At 43.0% G+C, this 27,704-nt stretch overlaps 1 protein-coding gene and 1 long non-coding RNA gene across 4 annotated transcripts in view; one reads left to right on the plus strand and one right to left on the minus strand.

Annotated features, from left to right (window-relative positions):
- Positions 1 to 3,271: 3,271 nt before the first annotated feature.
- LOC309532259 (rap1 GTPase-GDP dissociation stimulator 1-like) overlaps positions 3,272 to 27,704 on the plus strand; it is a 36,299-nt gene continuing 11,866 nt past the window's right edge. Inside the window, exons 1-9 of one of the 2 annotated variants that reach the window (XM_082222447.1) lie at positions 3,272 to 3,400; positions 7,572 to 7,682; positions 15,711 to 15,833; positions 18,303 to 18,428; positions 19,193 to 19,321; positions 19,774 to 19,899; positions 24,366 to 24,509; positions 26,646 to 26,777; positions 27,532 to 27,666. In XM_082222447.1, the coding sequence (XP_082078573.1) occupies positions 3,397 to 3,400; positions 7,572 to 7,682; positions 15,711 to 15,833; positions 18,303 to 18,428; positions 19,193 to 19,321; positions 19,774 to 19,899; positions 24,366 to 24,509; positions 26,646 to 26,777; positions 27,532 to 27,666 (1,030 nt within the window). In that variant the 5' untranslated portion in view covers positions 3,272 to 3,396. Of the gene's footprint in view, positions 3,401 to 7,571; positions 7,683 to 14,295; positions 14,516 to 15,710; positions 15,834 to 18,302; positions 18,429 to 19,192; positions 19,322 to 19,773; positions 19,900 to 24,365; positions 24,510 to 26,645; positions 26,778 to 27,531; positions 27,667 to 27,704 lie in introns of those variants that run through there. The other variant, XM_082222448.1, reaches the window with a different exon arrangement.
- On the minus strand, positions 4,527 to 13,347 carry LOC309532329. 2 transcript variants are annotated; one of them, XR_014219759.1, is made up of 5 exons: positions 12,877 to 13,347; positions 11,869 to 11,980; positions 8,577 to 8,740; positions 7,561 to 7,673; positions 4,527 to 4,619 (listed from the first exon to the last, which is right to left on the minus strand). It is a non-coding gene; the product is annotated as an uncharacterized lncRNA (long non-coding RNA). The 2 variants fall into 2 exon arrangements; XR_014219760.1 differs by lacking the exons at positions 11,869 to 11,980; positions 12,877 to 13,347 and having other exon boundaries at positions 8,577 to 8,910.

Consider the following 27,704-nt stretch of genomic DNA (forward strand, 5'->3'; position numbering starts at 1 on the left):
GTTGTGGCCAATTTTAATCCCATAGCGCTTTGTCTTGAGTCGTTATTCCACACGCGGTTTGGGGGACTCCGCCTGTCCACGCAAAGTGCAAGTGTGTACCGTGAGGAATGGGGATTCGGTTTTAGCCCCACACCTGATGTGACATCTTTTCCTTTCAGTAACACATGTAGCAAATAGTTGTGTGAGAAGAAAGCTCAACATGCCGCTACTGAAAGGAAAAGGCTTGGGGACGGGGTGAAGAACCCTCCTCAACTTAGATATGAGCAAGACATTAATAGGACTGTCATATGAAGGTATGGACACACGCCTCCTAAAATGCATTGCATTTGATGTGATATGAGTCCATATAAAATTTCTACCAGAAGTGAACCACTTGCTCATGTGGCTCATCATCTGATGCCACAGTCATTGCTCAGTACCTGCATGTATAAACCAGCCCTCATAGGAGGGCTGCTTGTCTCTGAGCAGCTGTGGCAATGATCTTCACAACTGATTTTTGACAGTGTGTAATATTTTTATGGAGATTGTTTGCCTACCACGGCTTCGCAAAGCATCTTGAGTTTCCCATTGGTATTCACAACACTTGTCCAATGATGTATAGTACGGAAGATGAGTTTATCGCATGCACTTTACTCTGTCTTTACTCATAAACTCTGTATTTCATTCTGTTGCTTCTGCAGTCTTTTGCAAAGAGCAAATTGTTCTGTTTATACAGATTGCTTTGTACCTAACCCAGTCCTGTGTTGTCAATTCACCATAGTCAAGGGACTGTTATATTGCGTCCCCCCCCCATATGTAAGTGGTGTGCCTCTTAACACCAACTATTACTTGTTTTATGAGTACTTAGTAACTTATACAACTATAACTTGTTTATGAGTACTTAGACTTCTTTATATTGTTTTCTTATAATCTTATAAACTGATCATATAGTTTTATTATGCCTGTTGGTGTTTACACTTTATTGTGCCTAGAAGTGCTTTCATTTGGGAAGGTTTTTCTAGGGCAAGGCATAGTGATGGATTATTTTGATCTGGGCAAAGTTTTGAAGGGCAGAGAAATCAGCAAACTAACATGTAGATTATTTTTTTCAAGAGCTAGTAATCATGGTAGTTTCATGTCATTATGATTAGCTTTCCAAGAATCATCAGGCTGGCATCTATTGGAAACAAAATACTACATTAGATAGACATTTGGTTATTGACGTCATTAGTGCAGGACCTTAGATGGATGTAAAGGCACCACTCAGAAGAATGCGCAGCTCCATGGGGTTTTTACATTAGCCACCTTTTTGAAAATATTTTTTTCAAGCAATCACCCCTCCTGTTTTCTTTATATGGTGTTGTAATTAATAATTTTAAGAGTTTGAAGACTTGCCTGTCTGGCTTTCTGTTCTGAGATACAGATCAGTACAATTACCTACAAATCGATTTAGGACAATCCAATCTCCTCTCTAGTTCTTTGTAGCAGCTCCCATCTGATCTGGACAGGGCCCAATTTGGCCCAAATCAGCCTGATTCCATTTGGGATTTGGCTAAATCTGGTGGACAGCCCTAATAAACAGTAAGTCACATTATACCAGGTCAGATTATTTGTCCAAGTAACCTACTATTATCTGTCTGACAGCAGCACCCAAGGCTTTCAAGCAGAGAGAGATCTCCCACCTCCAGCTGCCCACTCCTTTTTCTAATCTGGAGATGCCAAAAATGGCCCTTGGGATTGTCTTCAGAAGAGATGACCAAGCAGATCTCCTTTAGCATAGAGTTAAACTGCTTCAGCATGGCCAGAGATGCCATCTCCCACATAATGATAAACCATGACTCCAACACTGTCTGAAAAACATTCTTTGAGTAACATAGTGAGTAGTGGCCTGGAAATTAGTTCTTCAATCAGCAGGTGGACAGCACCTCAGTGATGTTCTGCTCAGTCTGACTGAACAGCCCAGTCAGAACCAGCAGCTTTTAAGATCATATGGGATCCTTCTGTTTCCTTGTTTCATCTGAATTGTGTTGTACTGGTAGTAGCAATACTACCTTCTGGCTATCTGCAGGGCCCTGCTGCCAAATGGTAGAGCTTTGAGTCAGTAGTTCACCTGCAAGCTATCATAGTAGCACATGGGGCAAAATGGCCAAACTCACTACTAAAGTCCTCAGATCAAGACTCTGGCCACCTTTCATTCATGGACACAAACAAACCATGTAGATCATCATAAATCCTAATCATTACTGAGTGTCAAAAGTCTGTAAGGGGCTTGAATTTTCCATTCCCACTGACCTGTACCCAGTGCTATTCTCTTTAAAAAAATGTTTAGGGGTGCTCTCATTTTGACTCAAGAAAATCACCATTTTATAGTTCAAATAGGGGGAAATAATTGCAGTAAATGGACAAAAGTACAAAGAACATGCATTATACCGGGAAAGGAAATGAAGCCGCCATTGAAGGTGGTAACAGTGAAACTGACCAAACACTGTGCTAGAGTCCAACTCCTACTTCACACATTAAATGCTCGCTTCCATCTGAGACTCAGGAAACACCGTGACAGGAAGTGAGGTCGCCATCAGGGGTAGCAACGGAACTGACGATTTACCGTGCCATTCAACGGAGCTGACGATTCACTGTGCTAGAGAAGAAACTTAATTTTTTTAAAAAAAATGTTTCTTCTCCCATTAGAGTCACAAAATGTTTAGGGGTATGCGTACCCCTGCGTACCCCCAGAAAAAAGCACTGCCTGTACCTATTCCAGTGCTGTATTTTGCAATGAAGGAGGTTTACTGAATTCAACAGTTACATCACTCCCTTATGCAATCATTTTTTCATGACTGAGTTCAGCTGATATAGAGTCCTACCTGACATATCAAATGCTAGAGAACAATTCTGAAGGACATACAGCAGTGTGGTGTTTTTAATGGCCAAGCTCGAATCAGGCTGCTCCACTCCAAATGGCTCCCCTGTGCTAAGCCATGTATTAAGTTGAAGCCAAGGTGATTCTGAGCCGAACTTGAGCCACACAGAATTGAATCTGTAGTGACACTCTTAGATGCCTAGAAAACCTTGACAATCCCAGAGATGAGAATTTGACAAAATGGAATCAAAATTGCCATGAAGCCACACATTGTGGCTTTTTGTATGATAATTACTACGATGTTTCCCTTTCTCTTAATGACATCTAAAGAGGAAACAGGCAGTGCTGGAGATTAAGTAATTAAGACGTATTAGGAGCATTTGAAGTACAGGGTCATAAGGGAGAGGGAAGGGTGAGCGAAGAGGGAAGCTGTGGACTGCATGTCTGCTGGAGAGTTATAAAATATTCTCCTTGCTCACAGCTTGATAGCTGTTAAAGGGAGAGCTTCACAGACCGTGTGCTCTTTATTATCTCCAGTCTGGAAAACTGCAGCATCCATGGGTAAGTAAAACTCATGCTAAATTGAGAAAGCAAATTCGTATTTCATATATGGGAGACATATATAGATCTAATGTAGGAACTGCAACAAATGATTGTTAAGTGTGTGCATGTATTTTGAAGAGAACCATTTCTTATACATATCCTCCTATTATATACAAGGACTGCCACATAGTAAATTGTTACTAGGTGATTAATCATCCATCTTTTAATTGCTTTAACTTTTAAAAGTTAGCTTTTACTGGATCTGCTTTGCAGTTTTCTTTTTGAGAAATTGAACAAAATGCAAGATACCTTTCAACAAAAATTGCTGGAAGGAAACGCAATCTGTAACATTTTCTTGTTCATTTCTATCTATAGTAGCACAGTGGAACCAAAATAGTTTCAAGCACGTATGTCCTTAACTTTCAGCCCCACCAATGAATCAATTAAAGCTGTAGCCGATTAATCTACTGATTAAAGTGTGCACCTGTACTTATCTCTGAAAAACTGTCACCTTCAAAAAGCAGAATGCCTGGTTAAACCCATTGCATTTTACAGAAAATTGTCTGCAAGTCCGGCAAATGTAATAGATTGTGCTATTTATAGAAGGAAAGCAACCTAGATGTTACATGCAGTATGTTGGGGAAATTAAACATAGGAAGCTGTTTTATACCAAGCCAAACTATTGGTTTGTCTAGCTCAGTTATTGTCTATACCATGGGTAGCAAACATGATGTCTCCCAGATGTTGTTGGACTACAAATTCCATCATCCTTCACCTTTGACCATGCTGGCTGTGGCTAATGGGAGTTGGAGTCAAGCACCATGTTGGCTACACTGGAAACAGGTCTCCAGGATTTCAGACAGTGGGTTTCTCTTATACCTGCCTGGAGGTGCCAGGAATCAAATATGGAACCTCCTGCCACTGAGCTACAGCCTTTTATATCCATTTGGAGGAGGGTCACATCAATCACAAAGAAAAAGCTTGACTGATCTGTTGCAAGATATGTAAATACAGATGATCACAATATTCCAGACTTGGAAACCTAATGAAAGCCAACTCTAGAACACTAGATGCAAAACAGAGAGAGAGAAGAGAGCTTGCCCCAATACTCATTGTTTTGGAATGGAAAGAAACTTTATTTTTTGTTCTGCCTTCAGCACTGTTTCATTTTCATAACAGAATTCTCTCCATCGCCAAGTCTTAAAATTAGCTCCTTATTTCAAATCCAACTGTGCCGCTGAAAAAGATATGTGAAAACATTCGTTTCCAGTAATTATAAGTTTCCCTCTGCTTTGTAAGTCAGTTATGGTAGAAAGAAACAGAGAATTGTAGAGTTGGAAGCCATCCTGAAGGTCATCTAGGCCCCTGTGATGAAGGAATATCCCCTGGACACTGGACACCAGCCTTGGTTGCCAACTCCAGTTACACGTGGGTATATATTGTACATTTCCTGCGTGTAGGAGTTTTCAATATGTTGGGTAAGTATGTAAGAGGGGTTTGTGTATGTTTGGAGTTGGTGGCCAGGAATAGATGTGGCCCTTGGGGGTGAGGAAGATTACCTAACCTTGACTTAAAATATCCTGTGAAGGATTGAGCTCAATACTTCACAAGGCTTTCTTCTGAAGAATCTCCAAGCTGATGTCCTACATTGTGCATATTTTCAAGCTACTATTTTTGCACATTCCAGAATGCTTCATCCACTTCTATCAGATGAGAGGTGTGATGCTATACTGCTGAATGACAGATCGGTATGGCATGTAGTGGAGATGCAGAGAGCCAATATGGTGCAGTGGTTCAAGGGCTGAACTTAAATCTGACATTGCAGGCTTCAAATCCACAGACAGTAATGAAGTTCATTGGCTGCACTATTTACCAGCTTAGAGTACCTCATATGGTTGTTGTGAAGATCCAGGCCTTAGCTATCAATGAGCAGTAATAAAATAAACTCCACAGATGTGCTAATAATAGCTATTGATTCCTGTTCAGAAAGATCTGAAAGAGTTGAAAAGGATGCAATTTTCATATGAAGCTGGCCTTGCACTGCTTAATGATACTGTATTTGTAAGAACTGCTTAAACGGGATTCCCTTTCACAAGGGTCACTGCAAAGTCATTATTGCTATAGAAATATATTTTTACCCTCATTATACCAGATACGAGAGTCTTTTTCCCCTTATTCCTCTGTCTGCCCATCTACAGCCTTCTGCTTTCACAGTACTGCAAACTACTTCAAAGTCCCATAGGCGACATCTTCTCATTATATTCTCCCTGTTCAGTCATAGTTTTAAAGGAGGGTCGGCAGTGTGATCATCCTAGGAGAATCCACATTCCAGTTGTCTCTCATGAGCTGTTTGGTTTGCATTGCTCTGAAGACCTGACTATTGAAAGGCATTCCTTGGCTCCAACGCTTGCCCCAGTGCTTCACTTAATCCTAATTTTAGGTTAATGGTCATCCTCCTTTACCCTCTCTCTTGCCTCCAAGTGGATACGTACTGGACCAAAACCCACCTGTGCTAGTCTGAAAGCATTACTTTTGCATTCTACAAGATGCGTATGATTGCTCTTCTCTTCAACCAGGCACACATTGATTCTTTTTCATGATAGTTTCAATGCGGTGCCTGAATAATAATTTTATTATTTGTACCTCTGCCCATCTGACTGGGTAGCCTCCCCTCTATAGCATCTGAAAGCACTCAACACATGTATGGACCTTCAAGTTGCGTTGAAAGCACTCAACACATGGACCTTCAAGTTGAAATAAAATGAAATACTTTATTGTCACTTGTACAACTTGTATACAGTGAGATTACATGAGCACCCCCCTTCAGCTCTCTTAGTCTTAATTCCCCTCGTTTACTGACGCACACCCACCAAAACCAAAAGTCAGCTGACCTGTTGTTATCTTTTCATTCAGCAGCCTAACAGCCCACGGATAGAAGCTGTTCTTTACCCTGTTGGTGTGACTAATCATGCTTCTATATTTTCTGCCTGAGGGCAGGAGATCACACCGGCCAGGGTGTGAATCATCCCTTGGAATTTTCCTCACTCTCCTGAGGCAACGTTTTTCTGCAATGTCATCCAGTGGATTCACGGGACAGCCCATATCTTGTGCAGTATTCACCACCCTCTGTAGGCACTTCCTATCAGTTGATGTCAAATCAGCATACCACACCATGATGCAGTATGAAAGGACACTTTCTATTGTGGACCAGTAGAAGGAGATCATCAAATGTTGACTGACATCGTTCTTTCACAATATATGTGAACAAGAAGCATATATTGTTTGAAGTTTACCCATGGGTGCTCAGCAAATGAGGGTATTCTTAACTTGAGCTTCTTGCTAAATATAGAATTCTTAACAATGTTTTGAAGATGCATCTATATAGCATTGGCTTGAAATGAAAGATTAAACCCTACATCTCATGTAGGAGACAAATAATTTCCTATTTTATTATTGGAAATCCTACTTCCAATTTCCTACTCATAAATGTGAGCTCTGAGGGAGAAAAGTTTAAAATCTTTACATTTGGAGATATCCTCCATCAATCACCCTTCCCACCAACAATTATTATTTTCTCTCCTGTATTTTGGTTTTAAATCATAACAAGATGATCTTACATCTGGCCAACGTCTTTCAAGGACTTCGAAAGTCATTGTGCATATGGTGTTATTCCACTGAACCAATCACTAGGGAAATAACAACACCTGGAATTTTTTTCTTAAGTAAACTGTGTATAAACTGAATGATTAACCAAAGTTTCTTGCTATTATTAAAACTACAACATTTGAATGAAGAGGATGGTTGTCGTTTATTTTCATAAAGAAGAAATGTTATCTGAACCAGGTTTGGATCACAGAAGGAGCAAAAATTATGCATGTTTGCGATATTTGTATAAAGTTATCATTTGCAGAGAATACGAATTTAGTTTAGCAGAAAATTTAGACTTTTTTAAAAAAAATGCTCAACATATGTGTATATATTCATATATTCCATACATCTTTACATTATTTTGTTTATGGTGAATTAGATGTTTCTGGGAAGGAGAGCAAACATATGAGTAAAATTTGTGAGTGGTCTTTAAATGAACCCCCCCCCCAAAAAAAAACCTACACACAGTAACCTCCCATGCTTTAATATATGCATGACATCATAAACAAACAATCATCATTTATTTTTACCTTCTGAACAGAGTCTCTGAATCTACACCTGGAGCATCTCAGATTTGATGGAGGGGACTCCGAAGGTGAAGAACAGATTTTCAAAAGTCTAGATGGAGTTCTTCAAGCTCTGGCTGAAGATAGTTAAGTATAATTGAAATATGTTTTATGCTGATTGAGCCCAATCCTTAGTGCCCCTCAAATTGGGGAGGCAACACAGTAATATTTAATGACAATGTTATTAATATAAGCTTTTTCTTTTCAAATCTGTTTGTCCACACAATCCCCTTTGGTTCTTTTCCATTAAGGCACTAACATAAAGTGTACTATATTCAAATTTATCATTGGACTCTTCTAATGTAGGTTTCGAAAGCATGCATAATTAAAAAACCTATGAGCTCATACCATTCATAGATGGCGGATGGGTGGGTGGGAGCAACTACTGTTCCTGAAGGCCAACTAGATATTGCTGGGGTTCCCTGAGCTGCCCTGTGATTTGATGTCCGCAGCACGCTGCCAAGTTTAGGATAATCATTGGCATTTCTGCTCCATACTGTCTCTTCTCTGCCAGTGTTCTCTCTCATTTCTCCCCATCTCATATTCTGTTGCATCTGTGCCTTGCAGCTACCATTCTCCCCCACCCGCTATTTGCCCCCTGAGACACATGCTGAAAGCTGAAGTCCTGCAGTATCAGACAATGCCTGCCTCTGTTTGCTACTGTTGGCTGCACCTGCTTCCATGTGCACTCTTGTCTGCCTCCTTCCAATTTTCCCTCTGTTGGGCACATGCTGAAAATTTGAGCTCTTCCATCATATATGGGTTTCAGGCCAGGGCCTGCTATTCTTCTGGCCACCATCATCTCTATCAAACTATGCCCAGCTCTGACTCTGCAAGTTGTCTTGCTATTGTATCTGGGTTGCTGCCAGCATTCATCCGCTCACCCCCATCCCTGTACCAATCTTTAAGTTGTTGTGCCAAGCTGCTCTGGGGTGTATCCTTTATGTAGAAGTCATGGAATAATAACCTTGGATGCCCACCTGCCAGCTCCCCATGCCTGCTGCTTCTCTTATTGAATAAGAGAGATCCTGGTGGCCACTGTGCCCACATATGGCTGCCATCCACCACAATGAAGAGAAATAAAGGCTGTGCCCATGGGTTCCTGCTTGCCTTGGTGAGAGAGGTGCCCAAATGCTGTTGCCTGCTTGAGACAGTGAGAGAGAGACTGGTCATTGTGACATTGAGCTGATGTCACTTGCCTGCAGGAGAGGAACTGGCCATTGTGATGACTGTTATCTTCATCACTTTTCTGCCTGCCAGGCATTTCTCTGAGTGGGAGTCACTAAAGAGCTAGCAGTCCTCATTGGAGGATGAGAAAGCATTAGAAAACCAACTTAAGAAAACTTAAGAGTCGTCAACAGGCTCATCTCGGCTATCTGCCAATCTCCCATTCCCACCACCCTTCTGAGTAATACCCCTCCCCACCTTCTCACTATATAGAAGGGTCTGGCAACTTCTGTTTCAGTGCATCTAAAGAAGTGTGCATGCACTCGAAAGCTCATACCAAGAACTAACTTAGTTGGTCTTTAAGGTGCTACTGGAAGGGGGGGGGAATTATTATTTTTTTTATTAAGAAAACTTGCAACTGTTACCACTGAGAGCAAAGGGAAACTAAAATTAAATTAAACATAAAAACATTACCATTTTAATACTCCTATAACAATCTTCTCCGACCTGCCCGCCCCCTTCCAGATGCATTGGACTCTAACTCTCATCAGCCCCAGGCATCATGGCCAATGGTCAGGGATGATGGGCATTGTAGTCCAACAATACCTGGAAGGTACCAGATGGGGAAAGGCCTTGAACATCTCATCCAGAACCTTTTCTGAAATGCAGAAATTATGCAGGCAAACAGGTGTGAGGAAAATCTCCTGAAAGTAAAAAGTTTGAAAAGCACTGGCTTGTAGAAGTGTTGGGCCTTAGCTCAGTTACTTAACTCAAGAAGAAAAAGAGGCGATACAAAGGCTCTCAACTCTACTTTCAGCACACATTAGCCTCAAATAAAGCCCTTAATCATGTCAACTAATCTGAAAGACACAATAACTGAGAATTTCAGCTATCTTTTGGTATTTTGTATTTGTTCCCTGGAAAATGGAATACTATTGTATTGTATTGAATACTTCTTGGTAGTTAGGGAGGCTTAGCTGAGGCAGTTCAATTACTTATTGTTAACTGCTTCTTAACTTATGCTTCACTGAGGTGGCAGCAGCTTATTTTACTTGTCAGCCTTTGCTAAGCAGCTGTCACCTGCTCATCAGAGGAGGGAAGTGTTTTGTGTGGTTGCCATAACGACATAACCTGGACTTAAGGGTGACAAAGTGTGTGCAGCACGAGAGCTTTGACAACTTTCATGTCAGAAAGTACCACTCATAGCAGGCCACAGTGTTAGCTGTACCGCTACCATTGCAAATGTGGTGCACACGCCATTCCTACTTGCAGTGGAGCCACTGTCTCTTCCTAATGTCTAAAAATTCCTGAATGTTTTCCTGCCCCTCCTGTGGTTGGCACATGTTGATGATGCCATTCGTATGCACCCGTACTACCAGCTGGAGGCTGCTGGCAGTGCTGAATTTCGGGCATTTAGGACAGTTCAAAGTTAGTACAAAGTGGTGACATCATCACTCCAGATCAGGCTTCCTCAATCTCGGCCCTCCAGATGTTTTGAGACTACAATTCCCATCATCCCTGACCACTGGTCCTGCTAGCTAGGGATCATGGGAGTTGTAGGCCAAAAACATCTGGAGGGCCGAGGTTGAGGAAGCCTGCTCCAGATTATGTTATGCTTATGGCCTCAGGTTCAAAACCTTACCTAAATCCAGTGCCCAACAGTGGCCAGAAATGAACTATGATGTAATGGTTGAAGAATATAATTGCCACTATAAGGTATTTCTAATGTATTCATACAAATAGCACCTGCATCAGAATATTACCGCGAGGAGTGTTCTGTGTTCCAGCCAGCCAGGTGTGCCTCCTTAAAGGATACTCCATTCCATTCCACCTCCCCCTGGTTTTCCATTCATCACACACAGAGCTGTCAACTTTTCCCTTTTCTTGTGAGGAATCCTATTCGGAATAAGGGAATGTCCCTTAAAAAAGGGAAAAGTTGACAGCTATGGTCACACACCCCACCTCAACAACAGACAGACACTCAGGGTGCTTCTGGAATGTTTTGCAGGAGACTCAAAAGCATACCAGCAAATTAATATTTCCCAATTAAAGTGGATTTGGTGCCCTTTTTCAACAAACCTGCTTTCCCCCCCTCCCCCCAAAAAAATCATGCAAAGTGACGGGAAAATATACTGAAAAGTGTGTGGCAATAACTGCTTGACATTATCTTGTATTAACCACCCAGTAAATGAATCAAAATGAATACTCACTACATAGCTAGCATTGTATAACCTATTACAGTGGTACCTCGGGTTACAAATGCTTCAGGTTACAGATGCTTCAGGTTACAGACTCCGCTAACCCAGAAATAGTGCTTCAGGTTAAGAACTTTGCTTCAGAATGAGAACAGAAATCGTGCTCCGGCGGCGCGGCGGCAGCAGGAGGTCCCATTAGCTAAAGTGGTGCTTCAGGTTAAGAACAGTTTCAGGCTAAGAACAGACCTCTGGAAGGCATTAAGTACTTAACCCAAGGTACCACTGTATTATGGTTTTAGATATGCTGAAAGCCACACAGAGTAGCTAGGGAAACCCAGCGAAATGGGCAGGGTATAAATAATAACATTATTATTATTAATTATTCTCCCCTCAATTTTAGTGTGAACTGAGCATTCAATCTAATAAACAGGTTGTCTGAAATGACCACAACATTCTGTGGCCACTGATCATACTCAGTCCTCCTTGGGCTGCTTGGGGGAGGGGTTTGCCAAATATTATTTATATGTCTGCAAACCTTGGGGTTCCCCCACCAAGGCTGCTGTTTTCAACCTTTTCATCTGCAGCCCCACTTTGACTACAAGCCTAAGCAGCTGAGTTCACTATTAGAAGGGCTGAGACACGTATGTCACAGTGTTTTGGTTTTAGCTGAACACCACCAGCGCCCTAGTCATCTCAATTTACAGTTCCTTTTGAGGCACAGAGCTGCAGTGAAATGGAAAGAAAAGACAACCAGTATCCATCATGTTGATGGCCTCGCTCAATCATGATGTGATGGTTACAGAGCAGTTACCACTTTAGGTGGCATTTCTGGGGATGGATTTTTCTGTGGGATACAGTGGCTGCGGTTGTCACCCAGTTCATCAACTAAGTACACACATGCTTAACTTACATATAATCCGATTGAGTCCTCATTTCTAGCTGAGCAAGCTCATATCTGGTAGAAGCTGTTTACTGCTTAAGCAGCTGAAACTGACTGAAGGAAGCAGACGATGAGAGTAGCCCTAAGAGACAAAGGAGAGGGGAGGTTTGCTTTGTTTTTAAGGGAAAACAAGACAAGCCTTCCCTTCTAAGTCAGCCTATCCAGGTGAGCGTCCAAATTCTCTGGGGATTTCTACCATAACTGAATGCCAATTAGATTTGATGACGCAGCAGGAACCAAGTCCTAATTGGGTATATTACAAACTCTTGCTGCTAACAGCATACACTCCAGCTGTCCCTGTTTACCAAGGACAAACCCTATTTTCTTGTCCATGGTGAATCACTGTCCCTATTCTGAGGTTTAAAAATGCCTTTAAAATATTCTGCTATGGTGGGTTGCTGTTCTTTAAGTTTGCATCCCTTGATGGAGGAAGGCATATCTTGTCTCTAGTGCTTTTGCATGTAAATATACACACATGAACGAATGTTGTGCACTGCTTGTCATTTGACATGTTTCAGCAACAGAGCTGCAGTTGGGATGATTGATAACCTATCACAGAAAAATTATAGAGCTTTTCAGATGATGATGATGGGGAAGAAAGTAGAATTTCAACAGCTGGCTCCCTGATGGTCATGCATTAATATGAATATTCCTAACCCAAATTTATTCATTTGAAGGTCTGGATACAGCCAACACATATACAACTGCATTGTTACCAAGATGTTTGCTTCAGCTGGAGCTATGTGGAATTTGGTAACCAGGGAAAGTCCCTGTGGGGTTAACCAGCATGAATTTCTACACATCTGCAAGCAGCAAGTTGTGATTGCCTAATTGATCCCCTGGAACCCAGTGGTATATCGAATGCAAGCAACATGCCCCTGCGACTTGACTTTAGCCCTGTGTCATGAAACTAAATTGGCATGACTGAATGAAATTTATTATGGTCCCAGACCAGATTGGCATGGCTCAAAAACTCACCATCCATATGTTTGATATATGATACTCATGACCAAACCAGGTTTTTTTGTGGAAAGGTCCTTTCAGATTCAGACTTAGATTGTATGATAGGTGTTTACTATAACCGGGTGTACATTTTCCTCAGTTTCTTCTGCTTCTTGGAACCATTCCAGAAGGCTGTTCTCCACTGCTCTTTTTCAGGAGCTGGCTTCTCTAGATTCCTTCTTTGAGCCATGTTTGATATTTTCTTCAGGATAAGTCAGAAATTTATGTGGAGAGGCACTTTCTAAGAGATTATTTTTCTATGGTTAAACTAAGAGGGCTTGTTGTTGTTGTTTAGTCGTTTAGTCGTGTCTGACTCTTTGTGACCCCATGGACCAGAGCACGCCAGGCACTTCTGTCTTCCACTGCCTCCCGCAGTTTGGTCAAACTCATGCTGGTAGCTTCGAGAACACTATCCAACCATCTCGTCCTCTGTCGTCCCCTTCTTCTTGTGCCCTCCATGTTTCCCAACATCAGGGGCTTTTCCAGGGAGTCTTCTCTTCTCATGAGGTGGCCAAAATATTGGAGCCTCAAGCTTCATAATCTGTCCTTCCAGTGAGCACTCAGGGCTGTCTTCTTTAAGAATGGATAGGTTTGATCTTCTTGCAGTCCATGGGACTCTCAAGAGTCTCCTCCAGCACCATAATTCAAAAGCGTCAATTCTTCGGCGATCAGCCTTCTTTATGGTCCAGCTCTCACTTCCATACATCACAACTGAGAAAACCATGGCTTTAACTATACGGACCTCTGTTGGCAAGGTGATGTCTCTGCTTTTTAAGATGCTGTCTAGGTTTCTCCAAGAGCTCTTGGAAAAACCCAAAATAAAAGGCAACTAATTACAGGAAGGGATATTTGACTAGGCTGCCCAAGGTGCTGGAGGACGATTGGGTCCATAGGTAAGAAGAGACCACTGACAATTGTCTTCATCCGTTTGCAGGGACTCTGCCAGAACCAATAATGTGGCACCTAATGTATTTGTGACAGTACTTCTCTAGGTTACAGAATTACTTTGCTGTCACCAATTCCTTAAAGCAGTGGTGGCCAAACTTGGCCCTCCAGCTGTTTTGGGACTACAGTTTCCATCATCCCTGGCCGCTGGTCCTGTTAGCTAGGGATGATGGGAGTTGTAGTCCAAAAACAGCCGGAGGGCCACGTTTGGCCACCACTGCCTTAAAGCTTCACAATTGCCTATCCTGTCTCCCTCTGTTGATCTACAACTGTCTCCCCCTTACAGTTAACTGTCCAACTGACAGGAACCTCCAGCCAATCCGACTTCAGTTTACCTTGTTCTAAGCCCCACCTACTGAATCTTAAATCAGCCTGTCTGCTACAAGCTGCCACCTAGCAACCACCGCTAAACACATTTATAACATTATAACAATTTAAGGCCTAATGGTCCTGTTTTAAATCACCCCTGCAAAAATATAGTTCCTAATTTGGTCTTGACACAAGCAATAAAATTGTAAAGAGGACTGGAGAGCAGGGGTGGCAGAATTTTTCTGTGATACTTACAAAGAATTTTAAAATGCAATCAGGATAGACTCCTAACCTGACTTGCCTCAGAGGATGCAACAATGATTTCAGTGGGTCTTACTCTAAGTAGGAATGATTACAAATGGTAAGCTACATAAATGGTATTGTTTTTATTATCAGTTGTTAGTGAAAGGAGTGGCACTCCTTTCACTATGGCATTTTATGCTACGTAACAAACTGTGTGTGTGTACAACTTTTACCAAAAACAATTTCCCCAAATTCACCAATTAGTACCATTAAGCACTACTACCTTACCGACATACTGTCATCCACACAATCATAGGAGACAGGAGTACAAACAAAACAATGAATATTATTGGCTACTGTCATCACCTCAGTTCAAGATATGTTCAAGGAAATACACATTTCAGCAGCACAACATATCTGACATTGAAATGGGCTGCTCAGTTATAATGGTCTGGTTTGATAAGTTGCCGGTCAGTCTGCTATTTTTTAATGCCTAAGAAATTTGGACCGCTAAATACTGCTAACACTCACATGAAACCTGATAAGCTCACAAAGATTGTAAAAAGGGTGCAAGCCTTTCCTGTAAAAAAATTAAGGAAGTGTGTGTGGTTCCTTCCTCCATTTTTATCCTCTCGGCAATCCTGTGAGAGGTAGGCCCAAGATCACACCTAGCTGAGTGGGCTTTTGAACCCAGGCTTTCCAAAGCCATTGTTGATCTATCCACAGGTGATGAAGAGGCCAAAAAACCAACAGTATTAGCAACAGATACACACACACACCCCTTACTTACTGCACTGGTTGTGCAAAATTATTTCCTTAAAATCCAAGTCAGAAAGCGTTTTCAGTGGGTGGTGGGAGCAGCGCCAGCTACAGCTTAACCTGAACAGACTCAGGTGGCAAGACTAAATGACCAGGACCAGACAGCAGTGGCGTAGCGTGGGTTGTCAGCACCCGGGGCAAGGCAAGTAATTTGCGCCCCCTAACCTGTGGATTTGCGCCCCCTAACCCATGGATTTGCGCCCCCTAACCCGTGGATTTGCGCCCCCTAACCCTAACCCCCAGATGTTGCACCCGGTGCGGCCGGCCCCCCCTGCACCCCCCACGCTACGCCACTGCCAGACAGGGAGAAAGAGTTCATTAGCACAGATCTCCCTTAGCCAACTTGTTTCAATCCATAATCTATAATTAGATTTGCTGGGTCATAAAGTGGTCATCGTTCCTCCCGGTTATGACCTGGCAGCCCGAGTTTCATATCGTCGAGAATCCCATTTCCCCTGCCCTTTAACCTGGTCATGTTTTTTTTATCACAACAGAGCACAAGACCTCCAGCCTGATTGCTGAAAGCGATGTTTTGCCAGCTTTCGCCAGACTTCTGCAGAGCAACCCTCTTTGTGCAGTAAAGGCAGCTGAGGTGCTGGCAGAGATAGCTAAAAACGGTACATGGCATGATATTTCAGATGGATTTATCTGCTCGGGATTCCTGGACACCTACAATGTCACAGTCTGTCCATTAGCACCACAACAGCGAAACTTACAGATGCCTTTCAGAACTGCTTGCACTCCCTCATAGATGACAGACTGCCATTAAAGGGAATCAAACTGCTTCTGGCATTGTTGTTTTTCCTTTAAAAGTGTAGCTGTTTATTTGCCATTTGCTTCTGGCCAACAGCAGCTCCCAATTTGAGCATGCTTCTGGCAAAGTGCCTTCCAGGGGGAGCCCTGCTATGTGCATGACCCTCTCCAGAGTTCACTGCAGGGAAGGGGCTTATTCTGTAGCACAGAAGAAGAAGAACAGGCTGCTCTCTGCTTTTTCTTCTTTAACTGGAAGCAAAAGCAGCAGAAGCAGAAGAAGCTGCTTTTTCACCCTGAGACATGGGTGTCTGTGTACAAAAACACAGCAGGCATTATTACACCTGTACAACGCTCTGAACTGACACAGCAGCTGCAGCGTTGTGAGAAATCAAATTGAAGGCCACTAACCACTAGCCTAAGGTTACCAGATGTTTTCAATGAATCCGGGGACACTTTAATTAATTAATTAATTAATTAAAACACATTCAGGACGATGCTGCAGCGATGGAAGTGGCCAAGGGGCCGCCGCTGCCTTGACCTCAACCGCCAGGTTTCCCCTTCCTCCGAGGCTTCTATCTCCAATCTCCATGAGCCTGGGCAGCCCCTGAGTTGTTGGTTCTTCAATGGTGGTGGTGGGGAAGCGGTGAGTGGTGCGTCAGGCATGGAAGGCAGAGAAGGAGGGCCAAGAGTGGTGGCAGTGGTGAGGCTCAGGCAGTGCAATGCCTTCTCTTCCCATTGGACCAGCCCCAATCCCATTCCTACTTGCGTTCAAGTAGGAGGGGGTGGGGATCCCTCAGCTGGGAAGCGAGGCTTCACATTGCCTTTCGGAGCGGCCCCATCCCAACTCCTGTGCAAGCAGGAGGGGGCAGGGATCTGTCAGGCAGCGCAATGTCTCCCTTCCCATCGGAGCAGCCCCAATCCCATTCCTACTTGTGTGCAAGCAGGAGGGGGCGGGGATCCCTCATCTGGGAAGGGAGGCTTCCTGTTGCCTGAGAGATCCCTGCCTGCTCCTGCTTGCACGCAAGCTCTGATAGGCAGCGTGAAGCCTCCCTTCACAGCTGAGACATCCCCGCCCCACTCCTGCTTGCATGCAAGAAGGAGTTGGGAGGCTGCTCCGATAGGCAGCATGAAGCCTCCCTTCACAGCTTAGTTGCTGGGGTCAGGGAAGGTGGAGGCAGCCCGGAAGCTGCATCTTAGAGCCCCTGCACCACCATCATATGGGGACTTCCGAGCAACTCCTGAAGCTAGCCAGGGCCAACTGCTCTGGGCTGCTGAGACTGCCGCTGCTGCATTTCCTGGGGGCATTAGATTAAATCCGGGGACATTACAGGGATGGAATTTGTCCAGGGACTTATTCACAAATCCGGGGACTTCCCCAGGAAATGGAGATGTCTGGTAGCCTTACACTAGCCTTGGACTTCAGTCCTCTCTAGAAGAGGTACATGGGTAGGCAGGTATCAGTGTGGAATGCCCTACCAAGGGACTATAACTGGAATGGTGCCTGCTTAATATGGGGTCCATATAGGGCTCTGAACTGTGTCACTTAAAAAGTTGCAACCATGTTGGTTTCTTCTTAGAGATTTCCTGATTTGGAAGATGATGCCCATTTTTTGAGAGGAGGAGAGGAACCCATTTTGAATTGCAGATAAAACAGCCAATCCTTGAGAAGAGCCCCCAAAACATGAAATAGTTCAGCTCTCTTCACAAGCTTAAGAACATCAGTGGACACTCAAAGCATCATAAAGTCTTCTGGACACTCTGTGTCCCATCCCACCAATGCATTGGGTTCTCTCAACCAACTTATCAGTTCACACTATTTGAAGAGGGGGGCAGTTTAAAAAAAGAAAAGCCCAGTTTTACATCGGGGCACATGTACATTTATGCCTCTTTCAGTAGTAATTGAGTATGCTTAGGGGCCTGTCTGCTTTTTAAGTGAGACAAGAAAAAGGAGATTAATGTTAAGATGTCCAAGAAATGTCTGGGTAGTTAATCCAATTCTCTCAGATTAATTAAAAATTGCGTTCAGAGGGACACTTGTCACTTCTTAGCATCTATTAATGAGCATAACACGAGTTTCACCAAATTAATCAAATTCAAAAGTATGGACTGCTTCCCCCCTTAAAACATAATATGCTGATGTGTTAGTGGGTTTGCGTTTATCGTTCTCCAGAATTGCCATGTTAATGAGACCAAAATTAGAACATTTGTCCCAGTTTTAATGGCTTTACTGTCATTATAGTCCTAACTGAAACCTCACTTCTTTCAATTTTACAATGTTTGCTTACAATATCAGAACGCTAGGCGAACATAGCCTCTGTCTTCTGTTTGTGCAGAGGAGATGAAGACCCACTGTATAGATGCTGGCTTGGTGCCAGTCCTGATCCCATTATTGGACAGCACAGACCAAGAGATGTTGCTTCATGTTGGCAGGGCCATTGGTCGTATCTGCTACGATAACAGTAAGTAAAAAGGTGTTGAAGACGTTTATCAATAGAAGAGATGGTGGGGTGCTGTGAGATTTAAGCTCTTTATTCAAAGAAACCAAAGTAGCTCAGGCCTGGTGATCACAGCAACTCTTCCCAATGAGGCAGCTGTGAGGACTGAAGGTTCCAGAAATCTGAGCTACTTTGTCTTGTTTCTCTTTGCTCTGCCCTCTTCATTACTCTCCATGTTCTGAAAGGAGCTGGTCATAGCAGGAGGGGGAAACCCTCTGGCTTCTTCAGCAGCCTGACTCATCTCTGCCTCTTGGACCTGCTCTCCAGCAACCCTGTTGCTTCTTCAGCTTCCGACACCACCTCTTCTCCCTCTGACCACTCATCATCATACCACCACAACTCCCCTGGCTCTGAGCCTTTTTCCCATGGCCATTTGCTTGGGGCTTCCTTTGCTGGTGCCTCCCACCACTCCTTTACCATGACACATAGTCCAGCAACTCTACCTGTTGGAGCCACCTATCTTTGTGTCTTTCAAACTAGCTACATTCAATGGAAATGTTTTTCCCCCTTAAGTGTTGCCTGTTTCGTCCCTTGATTTATTTATTTTAAAATACCTGCCTCTTACTTTTTAGTCGAAAGGCCCTCGAGGCAGCTCACAACATCAGCTCAAACAGTATCATGTACACTCAGTAGTAACGAGAGAAGGTCATAAAGAGAGTGCTCAGAAGGTATTAAGCCCCCCAAAGAGGTCGCTCCTAGTTCCTAATTTTTGCACTTGTCTTTTCCAGATGACCTTCAGGAGCAGCTGGTGGGGGCAGAGGTGATCACGTCACTGGTCAGGATAATGTCAAACTATCCCGATAATGAACCTCTTGTCCGTGTCAACCTGCTGGCCTTATCCAACCTTGCAGATATAGGTGAATCTTGCACTGCAATTTGCTTATGGTTGTATTATGCTTTTGTCTCACCTGAAAAGGGCCTTGGCCTTAAGTCTCACCTAGCTCTATTGCATATGTACTCAGAAGCACAAGGGCATAACAAACAAAAATGTTTGTGGAGCCAAAGAAGGGATTCTGTTGTCAACATGGCAGCACACAATGTGATGTAGTCAGTCACCCACTGCACTCTATACAAAATGTTTTAACAGTAGCTATAGCCTCCATAAAATAACCTTTCTCCCCTTCATCTCTAAAGCTTTAAATGAGGGGTTGACCTTTTTTCTCTTGTTGACCTGGAGTCCACACAACAGGTAACATTTCAAGAAGGCACATTGCAGAATCAACACAGTGATTTCTCATTTCTAATCAGATAGAACTTTATGTTTCATACAGAGATGAAGTGATTCACAGACATTTGATCTTTTATGCAGACACTGCTAAACAGGCCCTCAGCAAGACCAGAGTTGCAGAACATTTGGTGCATCAGCTACGGGCAGCAAACCACCATGAGAAGGTAGAAATCATCCTTGAGGTTCTTCACACACTAGCAGAGAATGGTAAGCTATCTTGATGAGATACCCTGGGGTGGTTTCACATGCATTTATGCAGTTATCTAAGCTAACTGTTTGTTTATGGAATCAGAGAGAGAGGGAAAGCACTTTGATTCAAAGGCATGTTTCAAGCAGAACTGTTCAGAACCCTGTCAACTTGTGCAAAAACTTGAAAACCAACCACCAGACAGTCCAAAATGTACATTTAACTGTTTTAGGGCTAGTTCACACATTGTATCTGGAAAACATGATATGTTGGTTTTAAAACATCAATTTTATTTTACGATTTTAATGTACATAGTATTTATTTTGTGATATTTTTGTAACCTGACCGGGGAGCAGGAGATAGGTGCAGATAATAAATAAAATGATTGTAAGGAACGACTGCCAAGATGGATTTTCCCTGTGACATTTATCTGTGTTGCATACATGCCTAAACGCATGTGTTACATATTTGTACAATGTGATGCCATACTAAAAACGTAATGTGAGGTGAAGCAGCAATGACAGTGAAGATAATGGAGGGATGAAAAAGAAACAGGTACCCAAACCGCAGCGGTCCTGTATCTTTGGAAGTGTAACCCAGTGCAGGTCCTCAGTTACTCGCATTATATTTTAAAAGCTCCCAAAGCCTTTGTTTTGATGAGATCACAGTAGACATTAGCCATTGATTAATGCAGCATGGTCAACTTCAATTAACCAAATTTAGATTAATGAAATAACTTAAGGGAAATGTCACAGTTATTCATATCTGTAATTCCAAATGTTAGCCTGCCCACCAACTCCCTCTGCTTGTTCATTCATAATTAAATGGAAACTCTGTCCTGATTTCAACCAACAGTCTGCTTTTAAGTGTGTCTCCGTATTCAAAACAATCAAGATATTTTGGGGTGTTTAAAAACAAAAACAAAAAACCCAGCTACAGTAATAAGGTTGACAGTTGTCAACACAGTCAACACCTTTAGTCACACACAAGACAAATATGCAGAGGACCAAAAGGGCACTTTAGAATGTAGTCGTCTCAAATCTCAGGGTTGTGGGTTTGAGCCCCATGTTGGGAAAATATTCCTGCAGGGGGTTGGACTAGATGATCCTCGTGGTCCCTTCCCACTCTACAATTCTGTGATTCTATATACCTGCCCAGACATTGATACCACAAGAACTGGCATTCTTGAACCACCAAGATTCTGGCCAAAGGAGAGAATTGCAAGCAGACCAGCTGCACCAGCAAGGAAGCTTTCCGAATAGGTCATAGCGACCCAGGTGATAATCCCTGAAGCTTTTGGGTCAACATTGCTTATTGGTCTGAGCAACTAAGAGAATCTGCTCCTGCTGGTGACAGATCGCCTTTGCTTGTCTTCACCTACCTTTGCTTCACCTCCAGTTGAGTAGGAGCAGGGCCAGGCGGTGCCAAAACTATGCGGGCAGTGTCGGGTACAAACTCGTCATTTAATTGTCACCCAGTGGAAGGAATGGCTAGGAAAGACTCATGTAATTGATCCTGCCCACGTAGTTCCAGTTTGGACACGGGCACTGCATCACAGCACTGTAGATAGATCTGAAGGATATTGCACTGTGGGAAATCCATGCATAATAATAATAATAATAATAATAATAATAATAATAATAATAATAATTAATAATAATTTATGTGTACCCTGCCCATCTGACTGGGTTTCCCCAGTCACTCTGGGTGGCTCCCAACAGAATTAAAAGCACAATAAAACATCAAACATTAAAAACCTCCCTAAACAGGGCTGCCTTCAGGTGTCTGCTAAAAGTCATATAGTTGTTTATTTCCTTGACATCTGAAGGGAGAGGGTTCCACAGGGTGGGCACCACCACCAAGAAGGCCCTCTGCCTGGTTCCCTGCAACCTCACTTCTCACAGGGAGGGAACCGCCAGAAGGCCCTCGGAGCTGGACCTCAGTGTCCTTAGTGTCGTACATTTAAAATGCACCCAGTGAACAGCTAAAGCACATAGCTTCCCCACAAAGGATCCTGGGGGTCGTGGCTTGTTAAGAGTGCTGAGAAGTGTACTTCTGTGAGGAGGGAAGTAAACTTCCCAGGATTCTTTGGGGGAAGTCATTTAAGTGCTTTGAATGTGTGTTGAATGTGCTTTAAATGTATGGTATGGATCTGCCCTTATAAGTTGTTTGATGGTGGAGTGACAACAGGACGCGCAATAAAATTCAATATGACCATGTCTAAACCAGGGGTAGACAACATGGTGTCCTCCATATATTGTTGAGCTTCAACTCGCATTTGCCAGTGGTCAGGGATGATGGAATTCCAACATCAGGAGAGCACCATATTGACTGCCTATGGGCTAAGTGCATGACTTCACAATGCTTATCTGGCTGCTTTATTGCACAGTCTCTACCCAATGTTATTTGACAAGAGAACACAGAGATTCAAAGTTTTTATTACACAAATCACACTTGTCTGAACAGGCCTTTGAGACCACCTACTGCTCTTCTAGGGTTCCCTCTCCCTTGTTTCCACACTTGCTTGGCACATGCATCTCTGGTCTTCTGAAAGTCACGTTCAGCGAATAAGCCTTCCTGGAACATGAATGCTATGGGGAATTCAGATGCACTGTTGGTGGGATCTCTTCCCTCCGTGGCTCTGGCTCTGTTACATTGGAGGACAAGCTGCTGTCACTCAAGTACAACTGACCCCAAAATAGCACTTTCTACCAACATTCACCAGAGCACAGCATTAAACAGTGGAGTGACTGCCTAAGGGAGGGAGCAAGAGAAATGAGGTCTGGGCTTTTCCAGGAAAATGTGTTTGTACTGAGAAAGTAAAACAAAAGGCAATTTCAAGGTAAATTACTGGAGGCTTGTCCCAGAAGGAAGGGGGAGGATGAGAAATATGGAGGAGGGAAGGAGGGAGGGAGAGAAGAGTTGGGCATTGAGCAAAGAGCAACTGCATCCTGATGTTTCAGTGTTCAGAAGGCAAAGGAGGGATGTTGAAGTGGCAGGCGCTGATAAGCTGGAGAGTCGGAGAGGGAAGAAATCAAGGGGACTGTAATTGTATACCATCACTTCCTTATGATCTCTGAGAACTCTTCAAAGAGAGGGGGCGCAAGAGCTTACAACATGAGGGATTCCAAATTAAGCCAAGCTTTTCTGAATAAGGGGTGCTTGACTCAAGATGGCAGCATTTTGATGCTAATTGGAAAGATGGCATAAGAGTCCTGGGCTCTCTTCAGCAAACAAGTGCTAAGCGATGCGAAGTCTTGATTGAATTAGCAGAGAATTTGGCTTTCAAGCACCCCAAGAGCTTCTAGACTAGTTTGCAAACGACTCGGATGCTCTCTTTTCCATTTCAGTAGGTGTTCCTGGGAACTGCAAATGTACTCCTTTCTTAATAGACCTTTGTCAGCAAAGTAGAGGCAGGAGAGGCAAAATTAGTGTGGCAACAGGTTTTTAAGATGTTTATATTGACCCTTCTAACCGAAGAATCTTTTTTGGGTTGAGTAACAGACACACTACAAAAGTTATCCCAGCAGCATGGGTGCAACTTCTCTATGACTTTTTTCCTTACTATACCAGTTAAACAACATATCTATGCTACAGAATTATATTAGTTTAATAGTCATTCCCTCTTGCCAGGGAACCCTGGGTATTGTAGTTTGGGGCAGACATCACTAGGCATCTCTGATAGAGAGCATTCCGCATCCTCACCAAACTTGAGGACATTTGTGGCAGTTCTATAAAATTGATACATGTAGGTATGTCATAAGAGATCGTATGGGAAGTTCCTGTATTGGGGTCTCCTCCACATAGCATGACTTTGTCCTTCTCACACAATCTTACTTCATATTGTTATGAGTTTGTGGGTGCCAGGCCCTGCTAATCCCTGGATCCAACAAATGTTAAAAGCTAATCAAGCCAGGCCAGCTTCCTGAACCCTTGGATTTTGAAAGTCTTAAAATATAAACCAGGCTAGCTTCCTCTTGAGGTGATCACTTGGGGAGGTGAGCCATTAAGGGAAAGAAAGGAAAGGAGCTCTGTGTGAGGGGGGGGGGCCTTCTGCAATTTTATGATTCTATAATTCTTCTGGCCTATGGTTAGTGAGAAGGACAAAAACCAGAGTTTAGAGCAGAGTTTGCAGGGAAGTGACCTAGAAGTAAAGCAGCAAACTGGAAAGAGTTGGAGCACAGTGTTTGATTTCTGTTTGAATTCAAGGATGTCTTTGTGAGAAACAAAACCCTTTTGGGGTGTTAATGCTACGAACCCCTCCATTGTTGTATACATTTGTAAATAAACCATATGCCATAAAGACACCACAGTCTCTGCTGTGCCTCATTTCCAAAAGGAAACACAAACCCTGGGTAAGCTCCTGCACCAGCATGTTATTAGGATGAGATGTAAATCGTAGTGTGAGAATGAGCCCTCATTTGTCTGCGGTTACCAACACTTGGCAAGAAGCTTTAAACATGTTTGTTTATCATGACTTCCGCAGAGGCCCTAAAATCTCAGTTGGTTGAAGCTGGTATTCAGGAAGCCATAGTTGAGATCCTGCAGAGGCTGCAAGACAGTTCCAAGCCAGAAGATGTGTGCAGCTTGAAGGCTGCGTCGGATCTGATTGTGTCATTGCTACTTGGAGGTAAGACTGAGCGAGCCCAGGGAGAGCGAGTCCAGATGCACAAAACAAGAACAGCTGCAGGAGGGCCATCTGCTTCAGTGCTTCCTTTTCCTTGCTACAGACGCAGCTGCGGTCTGCCGTTTCCAGATTCCTGGGGGGAATTTTCCACCACAGATGGCTTTTTAAAAAACGGAAACAAAAAGGAATGATACCCTTGTAGTATGATTGTAATGCTAGTGTTAGCCCCTGCGTATATACAAGTTCGCCTCGGGCATTTAAGGGCTAGTCAGCTAGCTGTTGGCCAAAGGTTGCAGGAGGATGATTGAGTCAGCATCTCCGACATTCTGTGTGGCTGGGTGTAGAACCTGTGGCCCTCAAGATGCTGTTGGACCACAACTCCCATCAACCTCGACCACTGGCCTTGCTGGCTAGGGCTAATGGGAGTCAGAATACAGTAATATCTTGGACGCTGCAGGTTTCCCATCCCTCCAGGGGAGTGAGATGAAATTACTGGGGCCTTTTGTAATACCTGACCTCAAGTCTATATAAGTTTGCTTTTAGCTTATCTGCAGTAGGTTAAACTTAGCTAATCTGACAAGAGTAATTTTATCAGAAGAAGAAATTCATTTCTGCTTCTTATTGTTTCGTCTAACTAGATAAAGAGAGGAGTCTTGGCATCTGTTTCAAATATAAACACTTGGGAATTACAGTTAATTCTTTTTATGGTTACAAAATTGTAGTAATTACTACAGACAGAAAGCAATCTGTGTAAAATAAGCATCCAATTAATTATCCAGTTGTTCACTTAATATTTACTGGTGGGGATAGTGAGGACAACAAGTCCCTTATGTTAATGAATTAGGCAGGTTGGGGTTGTTTTTGTTTTTCTTATTGTTGATTTTTGGTCACTTACATTAACTCGGGAGTGAGCTGTGTCTTACCTTCAGCATATGGAGGAAGTTGAAACCAATTCTGGCTTCTCCACAGTCCACTGTAGTTGTTGTTTTCCCACCACATGTTATATTCAGTTTTATTTCTACAAAATGCCTTGAGTGAAAAGAGAAGAAAACAACTGCGAGCCCAGTCCCTTTTGCCATCTGGAGGCAAGCTGGTGATTTCGCATTCTTAGCATTATTGGCCTGCATTTTCTTCAGCCCTTGTGTTGCTTTGCAAAACGCATATTCCACAGGAACTTGGGATCAACCTTCTTCAGAGATTCATCTCTCTCTTTACTGGGTTTCTTAATGCCATTTCTGTGCCACTTGCAAGACTGGTTGTATGTGGTGTCTTGGCCATGGCTTAAACCTGGCGGAGCCACAGCTCAGACCAAAACTGGAAGAGCCACAGTCCACCGCTGTAACATGCGCAACATTGTGTTAGTCGTCCACCTGGAGAGATTATGGACTATCTTTGCTGCAGCAACTAGTGCTAACAAACACATTTCCATGTGATGAAGGAAAACGTCAGATATCATGCTGAATATTTTGGTGGCAGCATGAAGATACCTCCTCTCACATAAGGGGTGGTGGACCTGTTTTTCTCTTGAGGTCTGCTTTGTCTTGAGAATAATCTCTCAGTGGTTGGGTGGTAGTGGTAGCTGGGCCTAGCAGTGAGCATGGCCAGAGACCAAAATGGGCAGTCCACCTCTTCTCTCTTTTTTCCTCCCTCCTCTTCCTCTTCCCCCAGTGGTCTGCCAAAGAAAGGACAGTGAAGGGATCACTTGCAGAGGGTTTTCCTTCTCCTCCTTCCATCTGTTTTGTTTCTCCTCATTTCTCAGCTCCCATTCTCTCCCCCTGGGCTCCCCACCACACATAAAATTAGGGCAACCGCCACATTGCAGCTCTTAGGTGTCAACTTTCCCACCTCTGCTATGTTGAGAAGCATTGTAATTCTATTTAAATTATGTTTATCATTATTTGAATCCATACATAGAAAACAACATATGCAAATATTTGTTCTCTTTTTATTATTATGCATTTCCTTGTTTGTGGTGATGTGTTAGCCGCCACCCTAACATCACCTGACTTCCAGTAACTATTCACAAGAGACATCAGCTACCAGGCTATACAGAAAAGCCCATAGAGAGGTGCTTCTCTTCACAGCAGTAAACAAAGCTATAATAATCCAATCAGTAACTCTCTGCTTGTTGTACTACAGATGAATCCATGCAGCAGCTGTTTGCAGAAGGGAATGGTGTTATCTACCAGAGTGTTGGAACATGGCTTGCATCCAAGCACACCCAGTTACAGTTGACGGGGGCTCTGGCCATTGCTAACTTTGCCAGGAATGGTAAACATACCTTTATACTTTATTTATTGGACGCATTTTATCCTGCTGCTCAGCCCCAAAAAGTTCCCAGGATGCTTTTCTTAAGATCAATAAAAGCAATAATTCATTCGGCGATATCCACTCGTGGCAGCCTGCTCGCACAACCTTCTGCTAGCAGAAGCTTCCGTTTTTAGCATAGCGCAACAGACAAATCCATTGGGTGTTTTGTGCTTGCAAATGATGGCATGCAACTTCTCTTATTATTATATGCTGACGACATTTAAGCTACCGCTTCTGCAGCCACATCAGCTCTCCAGCTTCTTGCATGAACATTACTGAATTAAAAATCTATTGGTCAAAATTCAGGTTTAACACACACACAGAGAGAGAGAGAGAGAGCGCGCACAATAATAATATCTTCCTCTTTGCTGTTGAAATTTTGCCACAAATCATGCTTTTGGCAAAAGTTCCAGGTACCTCTGGAAGGTTTAAAAAGGAGAAAGGGTTACCAGAACTGATCTGCAGCTTTACTGCTGTCCTATATGAAGTATTGTCATTAAAATCTTATTTTGATGTTTTTGTTTTTATTATGCGTTTTGTGTTTATATATGGGGGGTGTAGTAATTTCACGTTGTGAACTGCCTTAAGATCCATGGGAATAGGGTGGTATACAAATATAATAATAATAATAATAATAATAATAATAATAATAATAATAATAATAATAAAGTCAGAAGTTTATATTATCAGCTTTCTTCCCCTCTGCTTCTTCAAGACAGCAACTGTGTGCGGATGGTGCAGCTGGGAATCGTACATCAACTTCTGGACCTTTTGGAGCAACATGTGGAAAGTGGAGATGTCTCTGTTCAACATGCTGCCCTGAGTGCTCTCCGAAACCTTGCTATACCAGGTACCACAAAAAGCCGCACCACAAATGATCTAACTGAA

The sequence above is a fragment of the Podarcis vaucheri genome, assembly GCF_965113315.1.
Source record: "Podarcis vaucheri genome assembly, chromosome: 5".
Lineage (NCBI taxonomy): Eukaryota > Metazoa > Chordata > Lepidosauria > Squamata > Lacertidae > Podarcis > Podarcis vaucheri.